The sequence below is a fragment of the Ammospiza caudacuta genome, chromosome 15, assembly GCF_027887145.1.
Source record: "Ammospiza caudacuta isolate bAmmCau1 chromosome 15, bAmmCau1.pri, whole genome shotgun sequence".
NCBI lineage: Eukaryota > Metazoa > Chordata > Aves > Passeriformes > Passerellidae > Ammospiza > Ammospiza caudacuta.
In genome coordinates this window covers 5,986,339-6,012,070 of record NC_080607.1, presented here as the reverse complement: position 1 = coordinate 6,012,070, position 25,732 = coordinate 5,986,339, and the positions used below count along the sequence as shown (strand labels likewise).

The 25,732-nt window shown below is 39.4% G+C and overlaps 1 protein-coding gene across 1 annotated transcript in view; it reads left to right on the top strand.

Moving 5' to 3' along the window:
- Positions 1–25,732, top strand: part of ITCH (itchy E3 ubiquitin protein ligase) — a 57,805-nt gene that overhangs the window by 22,203 nt on the left and 9,870 nt on the right. The window contains exons 2-18 of the mRNA XM_058814494.1: positions 3,198–3,288; positions 5,704–5,842; positions 7,708–7,832; positions 9,003–9,140; positions 11,251–11,293; positions 13,266–13,435; positions 14,551–14,785; positions 16,000–16,095; positions 17,318–17,492; positions 18,366–18,432; positions 19,894–19,978; positions 21,422–21,550; positions 22,191–22,263; positions 23,665–23,736; positions 24,373–24,461; positions 25,099–25,258; positions 25,537–25,670. Of these exons, the coding sequence (XP_058670477.1) occupies positions 3,219–3,288; positions 5,704–5,842; positions 7,708–7,832; positions 9,003–9,140; positions 11,251–11,293; positions 13,266–13,435; positions 14,551–14,785; positions 16,000–16,095; positions 17,318–17,492; positions 18,366–18,432; positions 19,894–19,978; positions 21,422–21,550; positions 22,191–22,263; positions 23,665–23,736; positions 24,373–24,461; positions 25,099–25,258; positions 25,537–25,670 (2,000 nt within the window). The 5' untranslated portion in view covers positions 3,198–3,218. The remainder of the gene's footprint in view (positions 1–3,197; positions 3,289–5,703; positions 5,843–7,707; positions 7,833–9,002; positions 9,141–11,250; positions 11,294–13,265; positions 13,436–14,550; positions 14,786–15,999; positions 16,096–17,317; positions 17,493–18,365; positions 18,433–19,893; positions 19,979–21,421; positions 21,551–22,190; positions 22,264–23,664; positions 23,737–24,372; positions 24,462–25,098; positions 25,259–25,536; positions 25,671–25,732) is intronic.

The window sequence follows — 25,732 nt, the reverse complement described above, 5'->3', positions numbered from 1 at the left end:
TAGGGAAGGGACTTAAATTAGTGCCCAGCTGAGAGAAAAGCTGCAGTGTGTTTTCTATGATTATTCCTTGCTGGAAGCTTGGCATGGAACCAGCTATTCTGCTTGTGGAGTCTTTCTCAGGTACTTAGGGGTAGTAGAAGAGGAACTGGAGTCAAGGAATTGGAAAATGTGGAAAGAGAGAGAGGTAAGGATGTTGAAGTGCAGGGCAGAGGTAAATTGTTGCTTCCTCCTTCTTCTTCCTCTGGAACTCTGCTTTTCCTGGCTAATTAATGGAGCTTACCATAGGTGTACAGCCTCTAGGTTTTTGCAAGAGTACAATAAAATAAGTCTCTTCAGCTTTATTGTTCAAAAATAATTGAGAAACTTTCTAGCAGCTGAGAGAACTAAACAGTGTGTAGTACAGTTTCTTTTTTTTAGAAGTTTTGGCAGGCAGTGTATTCCTGGAATTTTCCTGAAGCTGGTTGTTGGTAAGGCTGTGTCTCCCATCATTTACACTTCCACATCTGTTAGCTCAGCAGGTGTTTGCAGGACCCTCATTTCAGATGTGGTTAAGCTGCTGGATTTTCTTTGCATATTCTCAATGAAAATGATTAAATGCTACTAAAATAATTTTAATAAGTGTATTTGCTGGGTTAGAAATCAAAGTTGGCTTTAACACGTGCTTCTGAATGAGTGTTGTATGATGTAAATGCTTAATGTGGGAGTTCGGTAAAGAGGGATCTCCTTCAGGGATCCCAGGTGTATTCTGTGCAGTGTTATTTCTCTGGGTGGGAGCTGGCAGCTCTTTTGTAAATCCAAATTCCTTCAGACTGTCCAGTGTGTCTGTGCTGGTCTAGATGTGATCTGATTGCTTTCATACAGCATGAAGGATACCCAGGGAGGTTGGTACAACCAGTCACAGGAGCAGAATTAAAAATTGCCCTCTAAATCATTTAAATTTAAGCTACTTTTTAAAAACTTTGGTTAAAATCTTTTTCACTCTAACATGATTTAAATTTGTGTGATTCACATCTGAAATTTAGTAACAGCATTGAACCATACCAATAACACCAAATACTATTTGAGCAAGTCATTAGTACTTTTCTTTGGAGGTGTCACATTTTGCAATAGGAAACACTGGCATCAGCAAGCTGCAGGATGCAAGAATGACCCATTTCACAACTTTCAAACACCTGTGGGGTTACAATTCCCACAGTCGCTGTCACAGACATTTGCTTCAAATCACAGCTTCCAAAAAGAAAGTTGCCTTATCAAGACCAGATCTCCTTGCACAAATTCTGGTTTCCTTGATGTAAAAAATGCATATTATATGATAGGCTCTTCACAAATACTAAAATGAATACTATATGTGTTATGTTGGGAAGTTATGCTGTATTAATCTCTTCTAACTAGTGCTGTATTAATCTCTTTTAAAGTAATATGGTAGCTATAGTTTTGAGGCTATAACATAATATTAAAATAGGAACTATGTGGTGTAAGATGCTTTTTGTAACTAGCTCAAGGAATGGATAAGATAATCAAGAAGTTCTTCACACAGAGATAACAGCAACAAGACACCAAAAATCCCAAGAGAATTATTGCCTCCTTATCAGGACAACCCAGACTTCTCCCAGACTTTGAGGAACCTCAGTGACTGATTTACAAGATGGGGGGGAGTTGAAGTTAAACAGAAATACCCTTAGCTTGAAAGGAATGTTTGTATCATGTATGAGATAGATGAATATGCAATAGGCTATTGCTTGTAAGGGTTAATCCTTTGTTAGCAAGGTGTGCTTTTGTGGCAGAATGCAAAAGCACCCAGTTGTCCATAATTCTTTGCTTTTTTGTTGTCTTTTATTGTCCTAACTTCGATTGTCCAAATTCTTACTGTCCTAATTTTTATTACTATTTTATTACTATTAAACTTCTAAAATTTTAACACAAGTGAATGACGTTTTTCACACTTAGCGTGGCTGAACATGTTTGGGGTTAGATAAACTGCCTGTGCTGTTATCAGCTGTGGGTCCATAAATGGAGTCTTTTGACTCACGATACAGATAGCAGCAGCCTAAGCTAACACTTTTCTTTCTTGCTGGGAGTCATGTGTGCACAAAAGTGCTTGAGGGCTGGCAGGAGGTGTTTGCTCTGCATTGGGATCCTGTCTGGTGCTGCCCAAAGCAGAGCATCAGTGGGGGCTCAGGGCTGCAGAGGACCTAAGCCCCACGAGAGGGGGGCGCCCAGGGAGGTGCACAAATGGTTTGCAGTTGGTGCTGAGCAGGGAGATGGTGTGGGAGGAGGGAACAGGGCATGGCAGGGATGCAGGGAGTGCTCTGGAAGTTGTATCCAGCAGGCTGTTCATTTTGCAGTGGAGTTCAGTTGGTAAGAGATGCTGAGGTGAAATGTGTTTTAAAACCAAATAGGTGATGGGGTACCTGGGTATTTCCAGAGTGATGACTGTGTTTAATGTAATAGTACACTATTTAATTTCTCTGGAAGCTCTGTGATGCACGTTGTCCACTTTGTCTGCCCCCCCCAAACCAAATACTGCAAGGAGGAGCCTGTGCTGCCTTGGGCTGGGAGGATCAGACCAGCCTTGGTGGGAGGGTTGGGCTGTGTCAAGAAAAGTTGTGCAGTGACTGGAAGTTGTCTTGTTCTCTTTCAAAAGTGATGTATTTCCTTTTTTATTTAAGTGCTTTGAAGTTACAGCCTCTGTCTGTAGACTTGCTCTGACCAGGTAAAATCGAAAAAGATACAAAACTGGGTTTCTCTAAATTTGAAATTCCCTTTTTAATTTAATAATTTATTTTCAGTCTTTTTGCTATGCTTGTGGATTGTAGTGTTTGTTTATTTTTTTAAAAAAAGTAGTGCTTGACACAGAAAGATAAACCTACCCAGGATTTATGACACAAAGACAAGCAGATGTTTTAGACATAAGAGGTACAGCAGACTTTGGAATTAGAACATTATTCACTCATTAGTTCACGGATTGAAGTGACAAAATCAAAAGACCTCTTTTGCCTAGAACCTGAATAGTTACAGGTCATGTAACAGAGACTGAGCCCTTTGTAAAGGATTTTCTGTATTTGGGAAATGGAAAGGAACTAGACAAAAACCAGGTATGGTGGGTTTGTTTGCACTGTAATGTATCCACATGTCAAAAGCCAGATGAATTTTTGAGCTTCTGAATATTGAAATGTTTGCATTCTCTCTTCATGCAGATTCAAGATCCAGCCCATATTATGGCTGGCAGTGGGTCCAGATCAGGACCAGCCAGTGGGTTGTCCATGAAATCACAGCTTCAGATCACTGGTGAGCATTGTGAAATTATCTCTTTTTTGCTTAGAAATGTGACAATGTTTTCCCACAATTAAACAGAGTTTACTGTGTTGCATTTCAGGAAGTTTTGCATTTTAAAACACCCAAGAGAAGTCAGGATTGATGTTAGGCCATCATTACTTAGCAACTACTTCATTCTGAGTTTTATCTAAAATGCATTTTGAAATTATGCATATTGGTGTAAAAGAAAAAAGAAAGGAATCATTTTTTTGGTTGCTGTTAATTGTACAGACAGTCTTCCTGGAAATGTAATAGTGCATTATGATCCTGCTTGCACTTACTGCAACTTGGCATAATATCAAATCTAACACTTTTTCCTGATACTGCTGTTCATTGAAGTTGACTTATGGCTTCTCCCTTGTGACATGTTTTTATGGCCACCATTGAAATGCATTAAAAAGGCGATAAAAAATTTAATGAAAGTGTTGGTGAGAATATCACTGTCATTGAACACCTCTGGATTAATTATCAAAGTTTCCTCACTTCTGCTTTCTGGAAATTTAACTGGGCCATCAAAAGTGAATGGGAGATCCAGGGGTGTGTGCAGGTCTCTGTTTAGAAGCATCAAAAGTAAATTTTGCTCCCTCAGTGTGAAGACTGTGGACGTATGCAGTAGTTTCAGAAAAGGGATATTGTGGGGATGAAAAGAATGGTCAAAAATAGATAAAAAGCTTTAGACTAGGAAGGAGGTTGGATCTCACTGTTGCACAGACTATAGCTGTCTCTCTGAGGTCACAAGCTTGTGTTTCCTCAGTAGGCTGTAGAGAAATCTTGTCCCTGCAAGTTGATATTGGAGAGAATTTGGAAGAGGTTTTCACAGAGGTACCTCCTCCACACAGGGATGGAGAGCAGAGCCAAGGATTGAAGTGGTGATTGCTGTCCAAGGCCTGACACTCACACAAGAACAGTGAATAAATGCCTCAGTGTTTAGAATTGAGGTTACTGAGGTATTTGAATTTCAGGTCTGAATTTCTGCAGATGTTCAGCCATGATTTGCAGCAAACTGTTGCTGGTGTCACCTCCCTCCTGCCCTACCCTCAGATCTCCATTCTGCTGCCCTCATGAGTTTTAAATGAAGTTTCAAGGTGTCTGGATAAGAACAAACTTGGAAAGTAGGTACAAATCTGTTGATTTCTGCTGCTCCAAAGCAGGTCTTTGGGATAATTAGAGATGTTTAGGTGTGAGGTGCTGTAGCTTAGAAGTACTGGAGACAGGAGGGGAAGGATGGGGAGCTGTTTGTGAAAATTAATGAGTTGAATTCTGTGAGATGTCTGTAATACACAGAGGAAGAGTTTTCCTTGGGAGCATTTCAGAGCAGTTTATACTAAGCTACTTCTCTAAATCTCTAAAGGAGCATAGGCTATAACGGGAATCTGGGGAGATTAGCCAGATGGGCCTGAATTAGTCATTTCTTTTTAAGGATGTAGTGAGGCTGTGGTGGGTGACAAACACACAGAAGAGCAAATTGTTTTTTGCCAGAACAGTGAATTCAGGGGCCAACTGGAAATGATATCTTTGTTTTCAGTACTGTTTTGTGAGTTCAGTGTTGCCAGCGAATCCAAGACACCTGGGACTCAAATATCAGGGTAGACACTCATCATAAAGGAGGCAGCATAGCAGTGGTGTTTGGAAAGATGGGAATGCTGCAGTCAGTAATACTGAATGCTTAAAAAAATCCAAACACCAAAAAAAACCCCACTCACCACACCCCCTCCCCACCAAAATTAAAGCTCTAGAGCTGCAAGTCTTGCCCAGATTTGTTGTTGCTAGAAAAGGAGGTAGCTACTGGAACCCAGGGTTTGGATTCAGCTTTTCAGTAAATTTGCTTAGGTGCAGAAAGCTTTACACAAAATTCATTTTGTCAGTGATTTTGTCCATGAGAAGTTCTGGCAATTTTCCACAGTGCCTTGATGAGAGGCAGATCATGTTTTGAGCTTTTTAACAAGCAGTGTAATAAACTCCAGGAATTCTCTTGGCTGGTGATAGACAGGAGATGCTTGTGGAGGATATTTTCTCTTTCAGCACCTAAGCACTTCTGTGGATCTTGTACTAGTTATGATTAATAAGTGTCTGGTGTTGCAAAAGTAGTGTTGCATGTTTTAGGTGTTTGTGTGAGCTGTGGCATTGTAAATGAGCTGGAATGCAAGAGGGGTTTTATTCATGTAATGTGGTTTTATTCTTGAGTGTTCCTCTTCCTCTTCCAAATTCTCTCCCATATCCACTTACAGGGACAAGAGGGTTTTTATTCATGTAATGTGGTTTTATTCTTGAGCCTACTATCAGACATCAGTGATGTGACACTTGAATACTGAAGCACCCAACTGAAAAATACTCTTTGTAATTGAAATCTTCCTGAGTAAATTACTGGTTTTTTCTCTTTCTTAACAGTTATTTCAGCAAAACTAAAAGAAAAGAATAAATGGTTTGGACCTAGCCCTTATGTGGAAGTCTCAGTAGATGGACAGTCAAAGAAGACAGAAAAATGCAACAATACAAATAGTCCAAAGTGGAAACAGCATCTTACAGTGTAGGTTTGGTCTTATTTTCCAATTTATTTGAGTTAAATTAAAGCAATTGACAGTGGGCTTGAAGATTGTTTTTATTTTAAGCAAGGAGTCGAATGTTGTATGAGGTGGTGACATTTGTATAATTTTTAGAGTAAATATAGTACAGTCTGAAATAGATATTTACAAACGGTTGCACTGCTTGTGCTTATATTTTGTGTTGCTATGTGTGGCATATTAAAGGAGCTCTAATTCTGTGAGTAGTAAGGACAGTAATTTGATATTAAAATTTATGGTACCATGCCCATTTTTGTTGTTACATTTAAAGTTACAGATTTCAGAAGTTCTGTTGCTGAAAGTGTTGCTGTTCTTTGTGTCCCACTGTCGTGTACCATGTCATAACACAGGTAGTTGGCTCTCTCATGTGCACCTCTAAATTCAAGTACAAATCCAAAATTCCCAATCAATTTCTGCAAATTGTTAGTACAAAACTAACATCAGATTCAAGATTAACTCAGCTGTTGATATTTGCTTGGCTCAGTATTTGTGTTGTGAATAAAGAAGATACACAAGTTCTATAAAATTTAGTTTTCTCTTAACATCACATGGAACTCTGGGATAAAGATCAGTCTGTGCTTGCACATTGGACAGGGACTTTTCACAAGGGCATGCTGGGTGGGATATTAGGAAGAAATTCTTCCCTGGGAGGGTGCTGAGGCCCTGGCACAGCTTGCCCAGGGAAGCTGTGGCTGCCCCTGGATCCCTGGGAGTGTTCAGGGCCAGCCTGGATGAGGCTTGGAGCAATCTGAGGTAGCAGAAAGAGGGGTGGAATGAGACAGGCTGTAATGTCCCTTCAATGCAAACTATTCAGTGGTTCTGTGATTTGCTTGTACTTAAATTGTAGATTATTCTTCTTGAAGCATCTGGAACATTGCCTGAGGAAAACCATTTCTGTATCTGTACTTTTATTGTACTTCAGATTGTTGTGAAGTTTTAGTTACTTCTATTTACTACCTTACTTTGCACTAAGATATATTAAGAAAAAGAAAATCTTGCACTTTATACGGATGTAAGTGTAGAAGAGCAGAATTATCTTTTACCTTTTAAAGCTTTCCTTTTTCTCTTTCATTTTTTAACAGGAATGTTGGTGGTTTGTGCTGTGCAAATCCACACAATAATGCATGTGCCATTTTTACCCTTGTTGAGTAAGAGCTGAGCACAGGCACCCCCTGTATATCAGCTGCATTGGAAATTACACTAAAGCTGCATGGAGCTTAGTGAAGTAAATTGGTTTTTGTGAAATATATTGACATAGCTGCCTATATCCAGATTCAGGATAAAAAGGAAAAGTATAGTCCCTTCTGCAAATGAGGGTAGGCCCTCTTGGGGTTCCTCTCTGTGGAGTTTGTTAGGTGGATCTTCTCAAGGGATTGGCTGACTGTGAAAGTCTGGACTTATCAACCATATACAGCTGAAATTATCCACTGAGAAAATAAGCAGTCATTTGTATCCATTACTCACAATGAAAATAATTTAAAACTATATAAATGTTAGAGTATTCCTTATAGAAAAAGAATATCAGCATTAAAAATTACTTTGAAGTTGTTGTCACAGAACTTATGTGTTGTATATGCTGGTAGTTTTTCTATATTTCCCTTAAAATAGTAATAATAAAAAATGTATTTGGTCTGTGAACTGTCTTGCAACAGTCTTGATTGACATGACATATCCAGGTGACAATGCAATGTGATAATTGGAAATGGTTTGATGTTACCACCATTAGTTCTTTGTTTTTAAATTACTTCTAGTGACAGTGGAAGTAGATGGCTCAGTTCGCCCCCTTCCCCACCAACAAATGCCCTTACAGTGCTCAACTTTTTCTTTTCAGAATTGTCACTCCTGTAAGTAAATTAAACTTTCGAGTCTGGAGCCATCAAACATTAAAGTCTGACGTGCTGCTGGGAAGTGCTGCTCTGGATATTCAGGAGACACTGAAATCCAACAGTATGAAGTGTAAGTCTGAGACGGAGGGTGCCTCTGAGCTGTGTGGTAGTGAACATGAGTGCTGTGTGCACCTCTGCAAATGGCCCTTAAGGGTTCCTTTGGGTGCTCCTGGTTGCTTTTATGAGCTTCCTGTTACTTTTTCAGTTTCATCTTTTTTGGTTACACACAGGCTGCCATGCTATCCCAAAAAATGTTTTTTCTTTGCTACTGTGTGCAAGACTGAGTGAAAGAAAAGAGTTTCTTTCATATAGCTTAAAAATTCAAACTATGGTTGGGATTCTGGTGCTAGACAGGAAATGTGTAAAGTTATTTTTGTTCTAAATAGTGCTACAGCGGTATGTTGTATTCTTAATCTTGGATTTAATTAGGCTTTGGGCAGTATGTGCGTCCTGGACAGCTTGAAGGAGAAGTACAGAATTCTACAGACCCATTCCAGCTCTCAGGGGGTTGCAGCACAGAGCTCTGTGCTGTCCTGCTTTTGTTCTGCCCTTTAAGGAAGTGTTGGCTTCCCAACTGTCACACATGGGTGTTGCAGATGGAGAATGCTGACAGCAGTGAGAGCTGCTCTCCTGGCAGTCTGCCCTGCTGAATCTGGGTGAAAATCCCTGTGGATCAGTGCATTTGTTGTCTGACATCAGGCACCTGTTGGAGCTCACTGGGGTTTGTTTCAAACATTTCAGCAGGAATGCTTATTTGCAGTTCTGTTTCACTGAAAACTCTGAGTATTCCATTGGTCTGGGGATATGATGGAAAGTGTTCACATTCTGAATGTGAATCTGGGTGTCATTAGGTAAAAGTGAAGCTTTTTAGTCAGAAGACAGAAGTTGTATCTGCTCTGAAAGGGAATTACACTTCCTTACTCTATATTTAGGGCAGGTGCATTAATTGTTGTGGAAATGTGAGAGTCAATCTCTGCCGTCATGATAATCCTTTCTAGGCAGCAACAAGATTATGCTCCAGTTTTGCCCTTTTTGTAGAAACAATAACTTTCTAATGATGTATGAAAATGCTCAGTTTTACCACACAAAAAAATAATGGAGAGATAGAGCTGTAGGTCTGGGGGGTGTTGGGTTTTTTTCCCCCCTTGATCCCTGAGGTTTGCAATTGGCTTCTTGAATAAAAGGCCCTTTTTTTCTCATGCAGTAAGATAAGCTCCCTTTGTTCTTTGTTCTTCTCCAGTGGAGCAGGTAGTGGTGACGTTGCACCTCGTTGGTGACAGGGAGCCAGCAGAGGTGGTGGGAGATCTGTCAGTCTGTCTGGATGGGATGCAGGTCGACCCCGAGCTCCTGACCAATGGGGAAGCCTCAAGTACAAGAAGTAAGTAACTTTAAGTCCAAATCTACATTTATCTGCTATGCAAAGCCCCTTTTTTGGAGAAGCTTTAACACAATCTTGAAATAAGCACAATAACAGCAATTTCTGTAACTCTGTTTATAGAGGTCAGAAATCTCATGCATTTTTGAGGTGGAGTCATAGTTCACAGGGCAGACCTTCAGCCTCATTGCAACAAAAACCAGATCAGCATCTTTATTTTCTGAACTTTACAAACTTTTATCCAGTGTTTCCTAATGTTAATGAAGGTCTCTAGCTTCCTTGAATTTTAATGTTGTAAACAGAAAAATGCAAAGTTGGTTTGATCTCATCATCATCCTAGTAATAAATATTCTGCTTACTAGAAGACATGAATTTATATTAATTTTTCTTAAAATAGCTCATTTAAGCATATTCATAGATTTATTTCCCTGTGGTGGAGAGCTGCAGAGAGGGATTCACTTTCTGTTTCGTTGGTGTGTACAGTTTTTTAAACTGAAAACTTGATTTCATGTAAAATATCTAATTGCAGTAAAATAAAAAGGTAATTTTAATTCCCTTGGAGCAGGACAGTGGAGCATTTCTGAAATACTGTACATTGAGAAGTAGAACTAGGTAAGAGTTGTTTTCCTAGAAAGCAACAAGAGACATTGTCTGCAGTAGTGACCAGCTGGACATTTAATTGGCAAGTTCTAGGTTTCTGGGCTGGGGGGGTGTTAAAGTCCTAGAGGAAATTTTGAAATTTCATCTTGAGTATCATAGAAAAATGGAATTTTTTGAAATTTGCTTTGAAATTTCATCTTGAATATCATAGAAAAATGGAATTAATACACAAATACTGTGGCCATATTTCTTAGAGCTTTTAGTCCGTTTTCTTTGCATTTTGTTAAAAGGATCATTTGCGCAGACTGTGTGGAATTTTGTTTGTAAATAAAAGCCAGATGGTGGGATTTTGTGGGACTTACAGAATGGGGCTGAGATATAGGGATAGAAATATCTAGTGAAAGTACCAAATTTTCCTTTTATGCAATACTTGATTTTCATCTGTGCTTTCTTGCATTTCCCAAAGTTCAGCTACTGAGAAAAAGGTGGGAAAAGCCATGCAGATAGTGGAATTGAGTACAGGGTTGGGCACAACACAGCAAGCCCCAAGCTCAGCAGAAGGTTCTCAGATAATCAGGGGACTGGAGCACATGAGGAAGGAGTTAAATGTTAAAGTAGTCTAGCACAATGTACAGGCTGAAGGCACTTCAGGCAAACACATTGTTTATGGAGTTGCTTTTAAGTTAAGATTTTTCTTGCTGGGATTTAATTCCTTCCATGCACAGTCCACTAACAGCTCATTATCCTAAACCTTTCTGTGGCTGCATCCTTGTCTTTGGCCTAGATCTGTCCACAGTTCCCATCAGAACTGAAAACTGATTTCTTTACTAATGACATTTGTTCAACTCTATGGAAATAAAGTATTGGTGCTATCTACATGAATGAACAGTTCTGTGCTGCATATCCAAGGTTTGCAAATGCTGGCACAAAAGGCAAATACTTCTAAGCTGGCTGAATAAGCAGTTGCAAAACATTTGCAAATCTAGGCTGAGCTGCTGCAATGCTTTTGGAGTACAGCCATATTTTGTACCTGCTTCAATGCCTTTAAGTTCAATAATTTACTGAGAAGGGAAGGGTCTGGGCTAGAGAGCCCAGTAAACAAAGCCCCCAGCCAACCAGAGAGGAGATCCCAGTGAAGTTTTTGTCCTTTCTGCTCTGCCTGTCATCACTGAGAGAGTGAAAAGCCAGCTTCACTTAAAAGACTGAGCACTATTTTATACTGTTAGAAAGACAGTGTGTGTGTTTGGGAACATTCACCCAGTCAAATGATGTCCTGTTATGTCTTCCATAAGGTGGAAGTATTACAGTGATAGTGGTTTAAAAAAATTGTATTGACACACACAAATAGAGACATGCAAAATATGTACAGCTTTGAAACCCAGCAGATAAGCAGCACATAGTGTCTCACCTCCACACTTGAAAGAAGTGTGGACATTAAAGGCTGTTCCTTTCCTTGGAAATGATTCAGAGTGTTGCTGATGCTTCTGTTGTCTTTTTCTTCCTGGTATTTAAGGTCCTACACAGAGTGAAAGCTCCAGAGCAAGGAGTGATACACGGTAAGACCTTTTTCCTCTCTCTTTTTTTTTTATTCTGTCTTTTAGTGTTCACAGTTTTGAAAGAGAGGAATTGTGTGTTTTGTAAAGAAGACAATGAAAAATTTATGAATGTGCCCTGCCGCAGTATCTGTTAAGATCTGAGCATGCCCAAAACAAAAATACTGAACTGTTGCTCTGCTCCATTGTCTGGCTGCAGTTTTGCCTCCATACCTGACTGATCTTTTTGTGTTTTCCCTTTGTGCTCCTCATCCTTCTCCTAGTGATTACCCAAAGTAAAATATATATTTTAAAACCCCCAAAACAAATGGCACTGGTTGTTTTCACACTGGTTTGTTTTATAGTATGGAGGTATCAGAATTATATTTAGCTTTGTTAAGAAGATCCCAAAATCTGTCTGGCACTTACAGTGTGCTAAGGCTGATACTGGATTATGAGTCTTGCTGCCTGGTAGGATAAGAGTGTGCCCAACCATGTTACTTTAATTAGTTCCATGTTACTTTAATTAGTTCCCAGTACTATGAGTATTTTAAGGATCTGTACAAGACATAGCACTCAGGATGACATCTGGAGTAACCAAGCTAAATTTCACTGTTTTCAGTAGTTTTGATTCTTGGCTGTGTCTTCCCTTGAAAGTTTGGGTTTTTTCTGTTTTCTTTTTGTGTTTGAATGAATTTTTAGATGTCTGGATATTCAGAATACCTGAATATTATAGAATAATAACAATAATAATGATTCAGTTTTGGTATCAACCAGGGGGCTTCTACTGGTCATTGTGAGGATCATTTAAATGATCAGGAAAGTGACTTTCTACAAGGGCATGACGTGAAAGAACAAGGGGAATGGTTGAAAAACTGGGGCTAAGCCTCCTACAGATTTGAGATCACTAATGATTTGGACCCATTTATTTTGCAGTTGGTGTAGCATGAATTACATGCACCATGCCTGGTATAGAGCAAAAGTGTTTGACTATGATACTGAGGTTAAATCAACAACTTAGTCCTTTACAACTTGGGATTTACTTGGCCTTACCTGCTGGGTTTTAGTTTGTGTACATTTGAAGGAATGTAATTTTCAAGGTACTGGGTTGAAACTTCCTTCATTTGTGATGGCTTATGTGTTTGACCTGTAAATCCACTAGAATTTTAGTTGACAACCTTTTTGTTTTGCCCAGCATATTCTGAAAATGCTTTTAACTAAAGATGTAGGTACTTCCAACTCTGCCTAAGGAGATTCAAATGTATCAGAATAATATTCTGCTTGGTGTAAGTGAACAGCACAGCATGGGTCAGTACTGCTGTGTAGTTTCTTAAGTCTTGTAAGGTTGAGCAGTTTATATTCATAGCTGCTAGTCAAAACTTTAATGCTAAATTCTCCAGCCTGTTCCAGAATTGAGTTTAGAGGGAAAAATATGTATGCATTAGTAAGATTTTAAAAATTTGTAACATTTTGTGTGTTCTGAGCATATGCCAGCCCTGTGGAGCAAAGGCACACAGGCTGTTCTCAGGTGTTGTTAGCTTCTCATCTCATTAGGGACTCATGGGCAGAAACAGCTGAGCAGCAAAATCCAGAGCCTGGACCTAAGGGCAAGTGTATCAAATTGGGAAATGAAAGAGGAGATTCTGATGCCAGATGTTATGAACATCTATTTCACCACCTTTCTATCAACTGAGGTTTCAAGTACCTCAGGAGATAAACTCTGAGTGTGTTTATACAGATGTATAGATACTTGGAATTATTGTGAGTGTTACAAATCTCACCTAGTTGTAACTGTTGCACTCCAGTGTCTTTCACATGTCTTTTCAACCCCTCTGAAAGTGTCCCAGGCCAGGCTGGATGGGGCTTGGAGCAACCTGGTCTAGTGGAAGGGGGCTGGACTGTCCTAACCCAAACTCTTCCATGATTCTATGATTTGAAAAGTTTCATATCACCTGTGCACTACTAGAACACTTCTCTGTGTCTTTTCCTGCAAAAGGACTAACTCAAATGGCCTTGAAAACTGTGAGGATGCTGCTTCCAGTGAAAACAAGACTGTTAATGGCAGTGACTCTCCGTTGCTCACAAATGGGACCTGCAAACCTGCCAGACCCCCCAGGCCTGCCAGGCCCCCGCCCCCCACTCCCCGCAGACCCCCGTCGGTCGCCGGTACGTCCTGGGGCTGGGCACTCCTTGAGCGAACATAACTCTTTCTGCTCCTGGTGTTTAACTGCACTTTGGATGGTCAAGTCTTTGGCGGGTCGCTTCTGAAGGAGTATTTTTTAGCTTGCATTTGGTACAAGTTGTTTAGTCATTGTTCCTGTCACTGGAAATTTCTTGTTTCCGCATCTGCTCAGGGGTGGTGGCAGTCAGTGATGGTGCTACACAGAGTGGAGCTGGGACCAGGGGAACACAAGAGTGCTGCTGTTGCTGCACTGAAGCATCCACTGAGGGTGACATGAAATCCACTGAAGGCTCACAGAATTGCCTCAAGTTGATAATACTGCATTCTGAGATACAAGTTACTGGTTTCTACAATTGCAGTTAGATTCTGTGAAGCTGCAGCACTTAAAAACATTCATTATCTGCTGAAATGCATAGATTTTTTTTTTTAATCTAGCTATTTAAAAACTACCTGAAGGCCACTCATTCTGAAAAGTTACTTGATATTTTTGAGGTAATTCCTTTACCCCCATACAATGCAGTGTTTCTCTAGTCTCATTATTACAATTGATAAATGCTGGATCTGGATGGGCCCTGCAATACAGTAATTACTTTAAAAGATTAATCCAGTGCAGTTAATTAATGAGACTTGACCTATGTTCAACTTCTAACCCCACCCACCAAATGGCATTAAGATAAAACTGAAAGCATTTAAAGAATGTCTGTGTTCCCTTCCCATTGTGATTGTAACTTTCCATGCAATATCAAATCTCCTCTTGAAAATTTTATGCTTATCATCACTTAAATTATTATTCCAAATAATAAATGGAAAATAATTAATTAGTACAAAGAAGTAGTTTTTTATCATCATTTAATGTTTACAGAATGCAGACAAAATAAATATTTATCAGAAATACCACAATGCTGTTTATGGTAGTTTTTGGATGAAAGCATTTTTGCAGTGAGATAGAATTGCTGTTCAGTTTTTGTTTGAGCTATAAAATGTGGCTGTGGAAACAGCAGTTCTGGCAGGTTTGCTTTTGTGTAATGTGTAACTGCTACAATACATTGGTGATAAATGTCAGTTAAAGGCTTTTTCTCTTCTCTCTCTGACATCATAGCAAGTGCAAATGGTCCTTCATCCACATCCACAGAAAGCGATGGGGCCAGTGCGGGATCACTGGCAGGTACAGCCTCAAATACACCTTCAGAGCAGAGCCCTGAGGGAGCAGCAGCCGCCAGCACAGCTCCTGCCACTCCTGCACTCACCACTCCTCCAGTGTCCAGACAAGTGCAGCCAGTAAATCCTTCACCTCAGGCTCTTACTACAGTCAGCCAAGGGCCTCTTCCACCTGGGTATGGGTTTAATGACTTCTTTCTCCCCATGTGAGCTGACTTCTCTGGTTTTACTTTATTTTACTTACAGTAAGTGTAAGAAACCATAGATAACATCTGTCTTCTGCTGCCTGACAAAAATCCCCCAATATGAATTTGGAGGGTTTATAACTGTTTTGTATGGTTGATCTTCAAGCATTCAAAGAAAGAATTCTGATACTTATCATATGTTTCCATGTCAGTGGAACATAGGTTTAAAATAGTGTGGCAGCTTATTGTCTTCAAATTAAAATAAACTCAGGTAGGAAAATATTGGTACAGATAAGTAGAAGAAAAGCTGCTTTTGCAGTCCTGAAGGTTTGGATTTCATACTGCAGCTCCTGAGAGTAGTGTGGACATGCTGCTGTACTTTGGGTACCTATGGAATTTGTCAGATGGTTGACCTCTTGCCTCAAAGCTCTCAACTTAAAAAAAAAAACAGCGGGAAAAACATTTCTAGACTCTCTGAGTGAGGGAAATCAAAAGCTTCCCAATGTGAATGGTGAAGTTGGTGAATTACCTGCCTTGATTTGCAGGTAGTGGAAGCACAAGGTAGGAACAGTCTGAATTACCTCACAAGGACAATGGGAATAAAGAAGTGGTCTTGAAAACAGCAGTTGTTCCTTTATAATTTTGATTTCAACAGAAATGGCAAATAGCTTTTTTTTTTCCCCTGTGATGTTACATTTCATGCAAATGTAATTGATGCAGGGATAAGTCATTATCCCAAATACTGCATGTGCAGAAAATGTGACCAATGCCCTTATGGTGATCTCTGCATATACTGGATCACTGAAAAATGTGCATATATATTGGATTAATGCTACTCTAAAAGACAATTATTTTCTGTAGTTGATTCTGTTCAATAGGTTATTGATACACTCGATATTGAATACAAAATTTTGGTAAAATTTTACACCTAGGCATGAATTTGAGCTTCTGTTTCCCAGAAACGGGGTCATGTACAATGATTTTTTAATTTTAGTTGGCATAGAATCACTGTTAATATGAATGGTACCATTATGTGCTGCACACTGTTCTGGTGCATCTCATGAGCCAAGGGTTAGTTTGAAGCATTTTGTTTAGAAATAAGCATTTTATGAAAACAGATGTTTCTCATCTTTAAGCTGTAGATGAGATGCATGGTTAGAGTAGTTTGATCTGGAGGAAGATTAAACTTTTTAATCTGTTTTCAGTTGGGAGCAAAGAGTAGACCAGCATGGTCGAGTGTACTACGTGGATCATGTTGAAAAAAGAACAACGTGGGATCGGCCAGAGCCCCTTCCTCCAAGGTGAGCCATACAATCATCTCACATGTCTGGGGTTTTCAGGAATTAATTGCCTGACAGTTTGCTAAAGCTGGAACAAATATTTGAGAGCAGAAATGTGAACCCAGTTGCTCTGGGTTCTCTCCAAGGAATGCATATGGAAAAGAGTTGAATGTCAAAAAAAGCCAAATCTGAATTTCCTGTCAAAGATGAGGCAAGTGCATCTTTACTGACCGAGAAACAGATTTCAGTTAAATACAGTAGACACCCCCAGAAAAAACCACAGAAAAGTATTTTGGCATTGAGGTAACTATCAGCTTGAGCAGCAATGCTCTTGGTTACCTCTTATCTTGAGGTTACTGTTTGCAGGCCTTTGATCTTGTCTCAGGGCTCCCAGCTGCCAATTTATTATGCACATAGAAACCAACTTTTGTTATTAAACTTCTCCAGCTCTTGGCATCAGAACAGCTAGTGATGTTAGCTCACAGTTGCTGTTTCTTATTTTTTAACAATATAAGAAAAGCACAAGAGTTGTTCTGTTGCACTTCTTCATCCTCAAATGGGGTGCACGCTGTAAAGAATTATGAAGTGAAAACATGGGATGGTACAGAGAACTTGTTATTGAAGAATGAAAACTGGCAGTCTCATAAATGGAGCCCACCTGTCATGTTTCAAGTTATTTTGAACTTTTTCAGCAGATGAATTTTTATATTGCTTAAGCTTACTTAGAATAGGAATGTTTTCTTTCAAGTTTTGTAAGTAGTACTGATCTCTTATGAACTGAAAATTAGAAAAAAAAAACCCAAAGAAAATCAAAACAAAATACCAAACCCCATGCCCACCTTTCTTTTCTGCCAGATCAGAGTGTGAGGAAGTCTTGTGTTGAATAGTTTAAAATGTCAGAGGGTTTGCTGTGTTTTAGGAGAAACCTGCTGGGTGGGATAATTCCGGTGATGCCAGCACAGTATGGACAGTGGTCTAGACAGATCTTGACAACTATTCCAAAAAACCCTGAAAATACAATAAATTGAATGGGTCTGACTTTGTATAGTATGCAACAAATAAAAGTGATTCTCATAAAAAAAGTCTAGCTCTTGTATAATTTTAGCAGAGAGTACAAGGAGAAAAAAGCTGCTGGTGAGCCCATGCTTTCTGCTCCCTTCCACCACACTGGTCTCCAGGTTCCTCTGAGCCTTAAATTAAATTGCCAGCTCTTGACAGCTGTGGCTTGTGTTTTCCCCCACAGCTGGGAGCGCCGGGTTGACAACATGGGCAGGATTTATTACGTTGACCACTTCACCAGAACCACGACGTGGCAGCGGCCGACGCTGGAGTCCGTCCGCAATTACGAGCAGTGGCAGCTCCAGCGCAGCCAGCTCCAGGGAGCCATGCAGCAGTTCAACCAGAGGTTCATTTATGGCGTAAGGAGGACCTGGGTGACTGAGGGTTAGGGTGGTTTTTGGGGTTTGGGCATGCCTGTGGGTCACCTGTCCCCATAAAGGCAGCAGACTCTGTTATGGTTTATGATAATGTCTCTGTGTGGCAGGGAGGGCTCATTGTAATGTTAGTTCATCTCCTTCCAGTCAGCACATGGGATTTAGTTGTCACCTCAATATAGGGCTTCTTGGATAAAATTGAGGTACAATATTGATAAAGCCTGGATAACATTGATGTACAATATTGATAAGCCTCAAACTACAGCTTAGTAATAAGCTGATGTATTTGTATTGTATCTTGTATTACCCTGGCCAAACACACGGGAGGTAAGCAATGCATTTCTGCTCTGGGTAAAAGAAATTATGCACAATGAATGTTAGGAGAGCAGGGAAATTGAAAATAATCCTTCCAGCGTTTTTACTCCATTATTTGTCTCTGATGAATAGCAGACATTAGATCACTCCAACTCATGCTACTCATGGTCATCAAGAGTGATGGAGGTTCTGATTTGCTGTACATGTGAGAATAAAATGGAGCCTGTAAGTGGTGGTAGGGAGAACTGTACTGACTGCAGGAATGAAGGTTCTGATTGCTTTGGGTGTTGCTGTACTAATTTCCTCCTGCCTAGGCAGGGGTACTAACAAAGAATAATTATTTCTTGGCCCTGTAGTTAATTAAGCATGCCAAGGTCAGTAAAATGGGCCTTCTCTGTGGAGGAAAAGAAAGAGTTGGCATCCTTGCTTATGTGTAACATTAACAGAAATGCATTTACTTCAATAATTCAGGATGGCTATGGTAGAACATCTGGAAAGCAAATGACTAGTCATTAATGCCTCATTTGTTCGTGTGACTTGCAGAACCAGGATTTTTCATCCACACAGAGCAAAGAGTTTGATCCTCTTGGCCCTCTGCCACATGGATGGGGTAAGACTAACTTGAATGTGTTTTGTAATGCAATGTAATTAAACATTAAAGCATACTTCTGCCAAATTATTTGTCAGCTCTTCTAAGCTAGTTTTTGAAAATTAAAATCTACATTTAAAATAGTTTAAAATCAGATCTAATTAAATGTGCTATTAAAACAGAAACCTGACTAGGCTATGCCATGTCTAAGTGGTTTAGAAGCTATAAAGTGTTCTGGTTTACTCCACTGGTAACTAGTGTAATAGCTGCTTTAACACTCATCCTTTTGAGACTTTTTCATTCCCCCCCACCATCCTGTTCCTGCTAAATCAGGCTCCAAATCCTCTCTAACTCAAACTTCTAAAGTCTCACTCCAAGAAAACTCTTGAAGAGTGTTGTTGGTCTGAAAATGTTTTTTATAGTGACAACTGCTTCCTTATTTGGCCCTCTCCCTGGAATAAATTTGTTCTTGTACTTTACAGGGCTGAGAATTTACAATTAATATAAATTTTGGCAGGGTGTAATAAAAGTAGAAGTGTAAAACTGCTTTCTGGTGTGACTATGAAGCAGATATGAAAATTCAAGTTTTATGATAGGTAGGCAAAGCTCTCAGAATTCTCTTGTGGAATTTGGAGCAAGTAATTACTTGACAGAGTTGGACCTGAGTTTTTGGGTTCATCTGCTTTTCAAACATAACTATTTGGATTTTAATCCTGGTATTGCTGCAACTTTGTGCCATGAAATTGTTCCCCACTCTTGTCCTTAGATACATTATATATAACATTTCACAGAAGGGTCTTTAGGCTGGCAGTGCCCAGGAGATGGCAGACTGAGTCTCCACATCATGTGGAATTCTGCTGTCAGGCTCACAGGCAAATGCCTGTTTACAGGCTTCTTTTGGAAACTGAAGCTTTTGAGCTGTGGTAGTCAGATTTTGATCCATTTTTGTAATTTGTTTCTCTTGCAACACTAAACAAAAATGGTATGAAGAGCTGCAGAATGGTACAGAGGAACAAATCATGGCATTTCTCATTGGCAGTGTATGCCCATGGTTCATCTGAGAGAAAATACAAATGGCTTTTCTTGGAAACTGCATTTGACTGTGTTTTATTCCCTGCTATAAATTGAACTTGAAGCCCCTTTGTACCTTCTGTATACTTCTGTGTATATCTGTTCCCTCCTCTGTGTTTGCTTTCTGTGTTGCTTGTCAGGCACATCACAATATTTGACACAGCTGAAGTTTCCTGTGGACAAAACAGCTCACAGTTTTCAGTTTCCAATTAATTTCTCCTACAATTGAAAAATAAATTATATAGTAAGGAGTAACGTCAATGAAAGTGAAAATATGTTGGATCAGAGGAGGTACAGAGAAACCTGAGAGCAGGAGAGGCTGAATCTGGTGAATTATATTGTATATTTGATGTAGTCTCAGCAATAAATTAAAGAGGGAATTGAATTTGTTCTCATTTTACATCTTTTCAGAAAAGAGAACTGACAGCAATGGCAGAGTGTATTTTGTCAATCACAACACACGAATCACTCAGTGGGAAGACCCCAGGAGTCAGGGGTAAGAAATCAACTGAAGCTGCATGTATGATGGAACTATAAATTAAATTAAAATGTAGCCAAGTAAGTGAGAGTAGAGTGAGCCAAGAATTGCTGCCCACAGGTGAGGCATGGATTGTGCTATGCAAACATCAGAGAGTTCGATAAAATGTTGAGACATTGGCCAAATGGAAACTGTTGCAATATTACTGTGTCATCCTACAGCTGCCAGGAAAGCCTTGGTCAACAGTAAGCAATGAACTCATTCCTCAGTAGAAAAGCCTCTGCTTTTCATAAGTAATCATTTACATTTGTCTAAACATTTGTGTCATAAGAGGAAGAAAAGATTTGCTTTGTATGATGATGGGGTGGTGCAGAGTCTAGAGTAAGACTTTGGTTGTTTCCCACACAGTCACAGAATCCCAGAATAGTTTGGATTGGAAGGGACTTTAAAACCCATCTTGTTCTACCCTCCTGCCATGGGCAGGGACACTTTCCACTATCCCAGGGTGCTCCAAGCCCCATCCAACTTGGCCTTGGACACATCTGGGGATGGATAGGAGACCTTTCCTCACACCTCTTTGAAAAAGGAGGAATAAAGGAGACATAGAACTTGAGGCACTACTAGAAACACAAGAGTTCTGTTTATTTTGAGCTCTGTCACTGCAAAGTCTTTGAGGTAAGGAATGGAGGCAGGTAGTTGAGGGTGAAGTGTGTTCAGTCCCAACTGCTGTTTGAGCTGGAGATGTCTGTTTGGTGAAGCAACTTCACCTGTCCTCCCTGAAGGACGGGAAGGGGCACAGCCAAGGCTGTGTGAGAGGGGTCACAGCTGTAGCCACTCACCTCTGCAGCTGTGGAGAGAAATTACTCTTGGAGCAGCCCAGCAACAGAATGTTTGGGCTGCACAGTCAGGACATGGTATTTATGGAGGGAAGCCACTGGGGAGCACTTCACAGTGATACCACTCAGATCTTCCAGATATATTGAGATCTACTTTATATACAGCAAAACTGAGTTGGAAAAAATTGGCAAAAAATTTTACATGATCAGGATTGGCATTTTCTTTTAATTTGGCATTCTGAAACATTTTTGGCTGCTGTGATTATTCATGAGGTACCAAAAACTGTTTATTAACATTATATCAGTTTTTGAGTAAAAACCTCATAGTTAGAAGATAAAATTCTGTTGTTTGTGAAGGAAACAATAAAACTTACTTACACTTTTCCCTTCAGGTTTTTTCATGCCTTTATTTAAGGTATTGCAAGCAAATGAGAATACTTTTGGCCTAGTTGAGAGCTGACTGCAAATTTTGGCAGGGGGGGAGGAAGCTAAAATAAATCCAAAGAAAATCTTTCTCAATCTCTAGACTTTCTAGATTTTCCAAGATGTTTACTGTCTCAGGTATTACTCCATTGACATAATGGATTCAGTTGATCAGTTACCATGTATTTTCTTGTATCCATAGTCAGTTAAATGAGAAGCCCTTGCCAGAGGGCTGGGAAATGCGATTTACTGTGGATGGAATTCCCTATTTTGTGGATCACAATAGAAGAACTACTACATACATCGATCCCCGCACGGGCAAGTCTGCTCTGTAAGTGTTCTTAACATTTTACTAAGGTTTCAAAAGTCAAGTTTAGCACAAATCATTTAAAAAATATTTTTTAAATATTTATTTTTTGCTTCTTACTACATTATTAGGCAGGAAGGTTTACATGGAGCAGTGCTTCTTAATTACCTGGGATTTTTCAGGCACTAAAAGTCCCTGAAGAAGCCAGAGTTCTAAACACTGCAGAATCTTTCTTGCCATGTAATGTGTGAGATTTGAGAGTAGTGGAGGAGCTGCATCTGTTTTGTTGATGACCAAATCCCTTCCTTCTCTTTTTAAAAGAGACCCAACCTCTTCTTTTTCTGATTTTTTTTTTAGGAACCAGAATGAAGTTGAAACCAGAATTTACCTCCCAAGTTAACTGAATGTCGTCCCTTCTTTATTGTTAGAATCTTTTTTTACAGTTATGTTCAGGTAGTGTTTTAAATGTACTGTTAAGCATTCCACAGTTTACAAATGAAGATTTTTCTTTTTAGTTTAAAAACAAGAAATTACACCCCAAAATCAAAAAATGTGACTAGATAGCCAGCTAGACCATACAGCTGCATAACTAATACATCTGCAGGCTTTTACTTCAGTTACAAAAACACTTGGAAATTCATTATTTTCTTCCTTTTGTTTGCAGAGACAATGGACCCCAGATAGCTTATGTGCGTGATTTCAAGGCCAAGGTCCATTATTTCAGATTCTGGTGTCAGGTATGGATTCTTTTTTTTGCAATATTTGCTTGCATTTTGGTTTTGCTTACACACTTTCAATGCCTTCTTCAGTGCCTTCCAGTAAAGGGAATCAAACTACTCTAAAGTTAAAAGTGAGTTAAATTAAGAGGGAGTAAATGCAGGAAATGTATAATCTCATGTAAGCTTTAAAGTGATGTAACTTTTGGCTTTGAAATGTTTTAGAATAAGGGAAAGCATCAATTTCCCTACTTTTTTTTTAAGTGGTGGGTTTCTGAATAGTCTTGTCTTGCTGCAGTTAATACAGGAATATATGGAGGCACAGTTTTTTTTTAGAGTTAATACAACATCTGCTTTCTATAGGAATACCCACTTCTGGCAGGAAAGGCAGGGCATTTGCAGCACAACAGATATGTCTAAGCACTGAGGAATATGCTGTGGTGCACATAGGGTGCTCTAACATCATATCAAATTCAGTGTATCAGTCTTGGGCCTCTAAGCTCCTTATATCAAGAGATGAAGTAACTTGATGTTTAGGGAAAAAGTTTTTGGTTTCAATGTTCCAGTTTTCAAGAGTAACTGAATTGTCCTTTGAAAATAATGCAGAGACTAGCCTCGTTTTTCACTTGGAATTTTGTGCAGTAGAGCCTGAATATTTTAATTTTTATTAAATTAATAGAATCACAGAATGGTTTGAGTTGTAAAGGACCTTAAAGATCATCTCATTCCAACCCTCTGCCATGGGCAGGGACACCTTCCACTAGCCCAGGGTGCTCCAAGCCTTGTCCAACCTGGCCTTGGACACTTCCAGAGATCCAGGGGCAGCCACAGCTGCTCTGGGTACTCTGTGCCAGGGCCTGCCCACCCTCACAGGTGTGGGAATTCCTTCCCAAAATCCAATATCCCTCTTAACCCTGCCTCTGGCAGTGGGAAGCCATTCCCTGTGTCCTGTCCAGGCCTTTGTCAGTAGTCTCTCTCCATCTTTCTTGTTGGTGCCTTCCAGGTACTGAAGGCCACAGTTAGGTCACCCTGAAGTTTCTCCAGGCTGAACAATCCCAATTGTTTCAGCCTTTTCTTATAGGAGAGGTTCTTCATGTGTCTCATCAATTCTGGGGTAGAAAGCCTTCTTCAGCTGGGACATGTTATTGATCTTCATGTTCTCCAGTATCTTGTAGGAGTGCAATATTTAACCTGTTCTGAGCAGCATCTGGAGGTGTGTTCATGTCACTGTAGATAGCAGTATTGGAACCAATTTATTCTTGGATTAAATGACAATTTAGATACCTTGATTGCTGGATTTGTTTTATATTGATTGATGGAATTGAACTGTCCTTTTTAATGTATACAGCAAATAGCAGTCCAAACTGAGTAGTGGGAACTTTAAGTGATTGTACCCTTCACATCTAAAACATTTCCTTTCAGCAACTTGCAATGCCACAGCATATAAAGATCACAGTGAGCAGGAAAACGTTATTTGAGGACTCATTTCAGCAGGTATTGTGTTAAAACATGGGAGTAATGGGTATGAAAAGTAGTGCTATTAAATTTATTCTCACATGTAATTTTTGAACCTTTGATATCTTGCTGTTGTTACTTTAAGTTAGACTAACAAAAAAATATTAATTTAATAGGCTGCATTCACACTTACAAGATCATGCTAATATATGTCATTCTGGCACTGATTTATCTGACAAAGGTGATTTTGGTTTTTTTTCCCCCCCTCAGAATGATTTAAAATCTGAGTTGATTTTGAGGAGACTGCTGGGGCGGAGCAGCACCCCATTCTCAGGATGTTTTTGTGTTGTGCTTATGTTTATGCACTTTTCATCACAATGTGTTGTACTAGCATGGTCTACATACAAACAATATATTAAGTTGATCTGAGTCTGGTTGTCTTGAAATGATTTTTTTTTTTACACAAAAATTATTAATTCTATTTGCATTATTAGGAGAGAAATTCTTACTAATCTCTCTAGACCTAAGGTTAAAATATTAAGGTTTTGTTAAGGTCTATAGACCCTGATTAAAATTTTTCCAAATTATTAAATGCTTGTTAGAAAATAGTAATAATTCGAACCAGTGCTTATGGCTGTTTTCTTAAAAATAATTGATTGTTTTTCTTTCACTAAGATAATGAGCTTCAGCCCTCAGGATCTCCGGAGACGTTTATGGGTTATTTTCCCTGGTGAAGAAGGTTTAGATTATGGAGGTGTGGCAAGGTAAACTACACTGAAATGGCAGATAATAACTTTTTCTGCTGGTGGTGATGTGAAGGCTTCCCCAGAGTACTTACTGCAGTGCTTTCACAATAGGAGTGAAGTTTATTCCTTAGCTTGGAACATCTGAGGAAGGCAGTTCTGCAAGATGTTTGCATGTCTTAAAACTATGTAAAATGATTTTCAGCTTGCATTAGGAGTTACTTAATCATCTCCATGATTAAAGAGATGCAATTTACTGAATTAAAGTCACCCTTTGACCCAACTGTTAATGTCAAAGTAAAGTTTATTGAAAAAGTGAACAGAAATCTACATTTAAATACAAAGTCTTGACTGGAATGTAACTGAGCAGTGCATATGTTAATTGGCTTTCCCAGCCTTGGATGTTTAGATCAGGGGTACACTTGTTATGTGCTCATTTAGATAAGAGTGGGTTTTATCCAAGCCACTGACAGTAGTGTATCATTGCAACTTTGCATTTTAATTTGTAATTTGCTGTAGTTTCCCTTTGGTGTCAGTGTAGGTCAGCTGCTCTCTGGGAAAGGAGGCCCAACAAGGGCCTGAGTCAACATGAGTTAGCTACAGTAATTTCTGCTGTGATTTATTCTGAAATGTGTTTTTATTGTTTGTGTGATTTCAGGGAGTGGTTCTTTCTGTTGTCACATGAAGTCTTGAACCCCATGTATTGCCTGTTTGAATATGCAGGGAAAGATAACTACTGCTTACAGATAAACCCAGCCTCTTACATCAACCCAGACCACCTGAAATACTTCAGATTCATCGGGAGGTTCATTGCCATGGTATGTCCTAAAGCAGGAAACAGATCTGTCCTGTAATTTTCCTGTAAGTAAATACTGTGCCATCAGATGGGTAATGATAAAAATCCATGTTTGAGCTGATCAGGTATTTTGGCTATAACTCCTGTTGGTATAAGCTACTTCAGCATATTGACAGTGATGGTACTCGAGTTGGTTTAATTCTTTGGCTGTCAGATTTCATGGGCACACAGAACAGAATGTTGTCATATTAAGAACTGAAGCATCCTTTGCATTATTTTGTCTGTTTTTGTGTTCCTCAGGCTTTGTTCCATGGGAAGTTCATTGACACTGGTTTCTCTCTGCCATTCTATAAACGTATCCTAAACAAGGCAGTAGGACTCAAGGATTTAGAATCTGTTGACCCAGAGTTTTACAACTCTCTCATCTGGGTAAAGTGAGTTTGACTTTGTTTTGTTCTTGAAATAGCAATACAATGTTTTTGGTTTTCACTTCTGC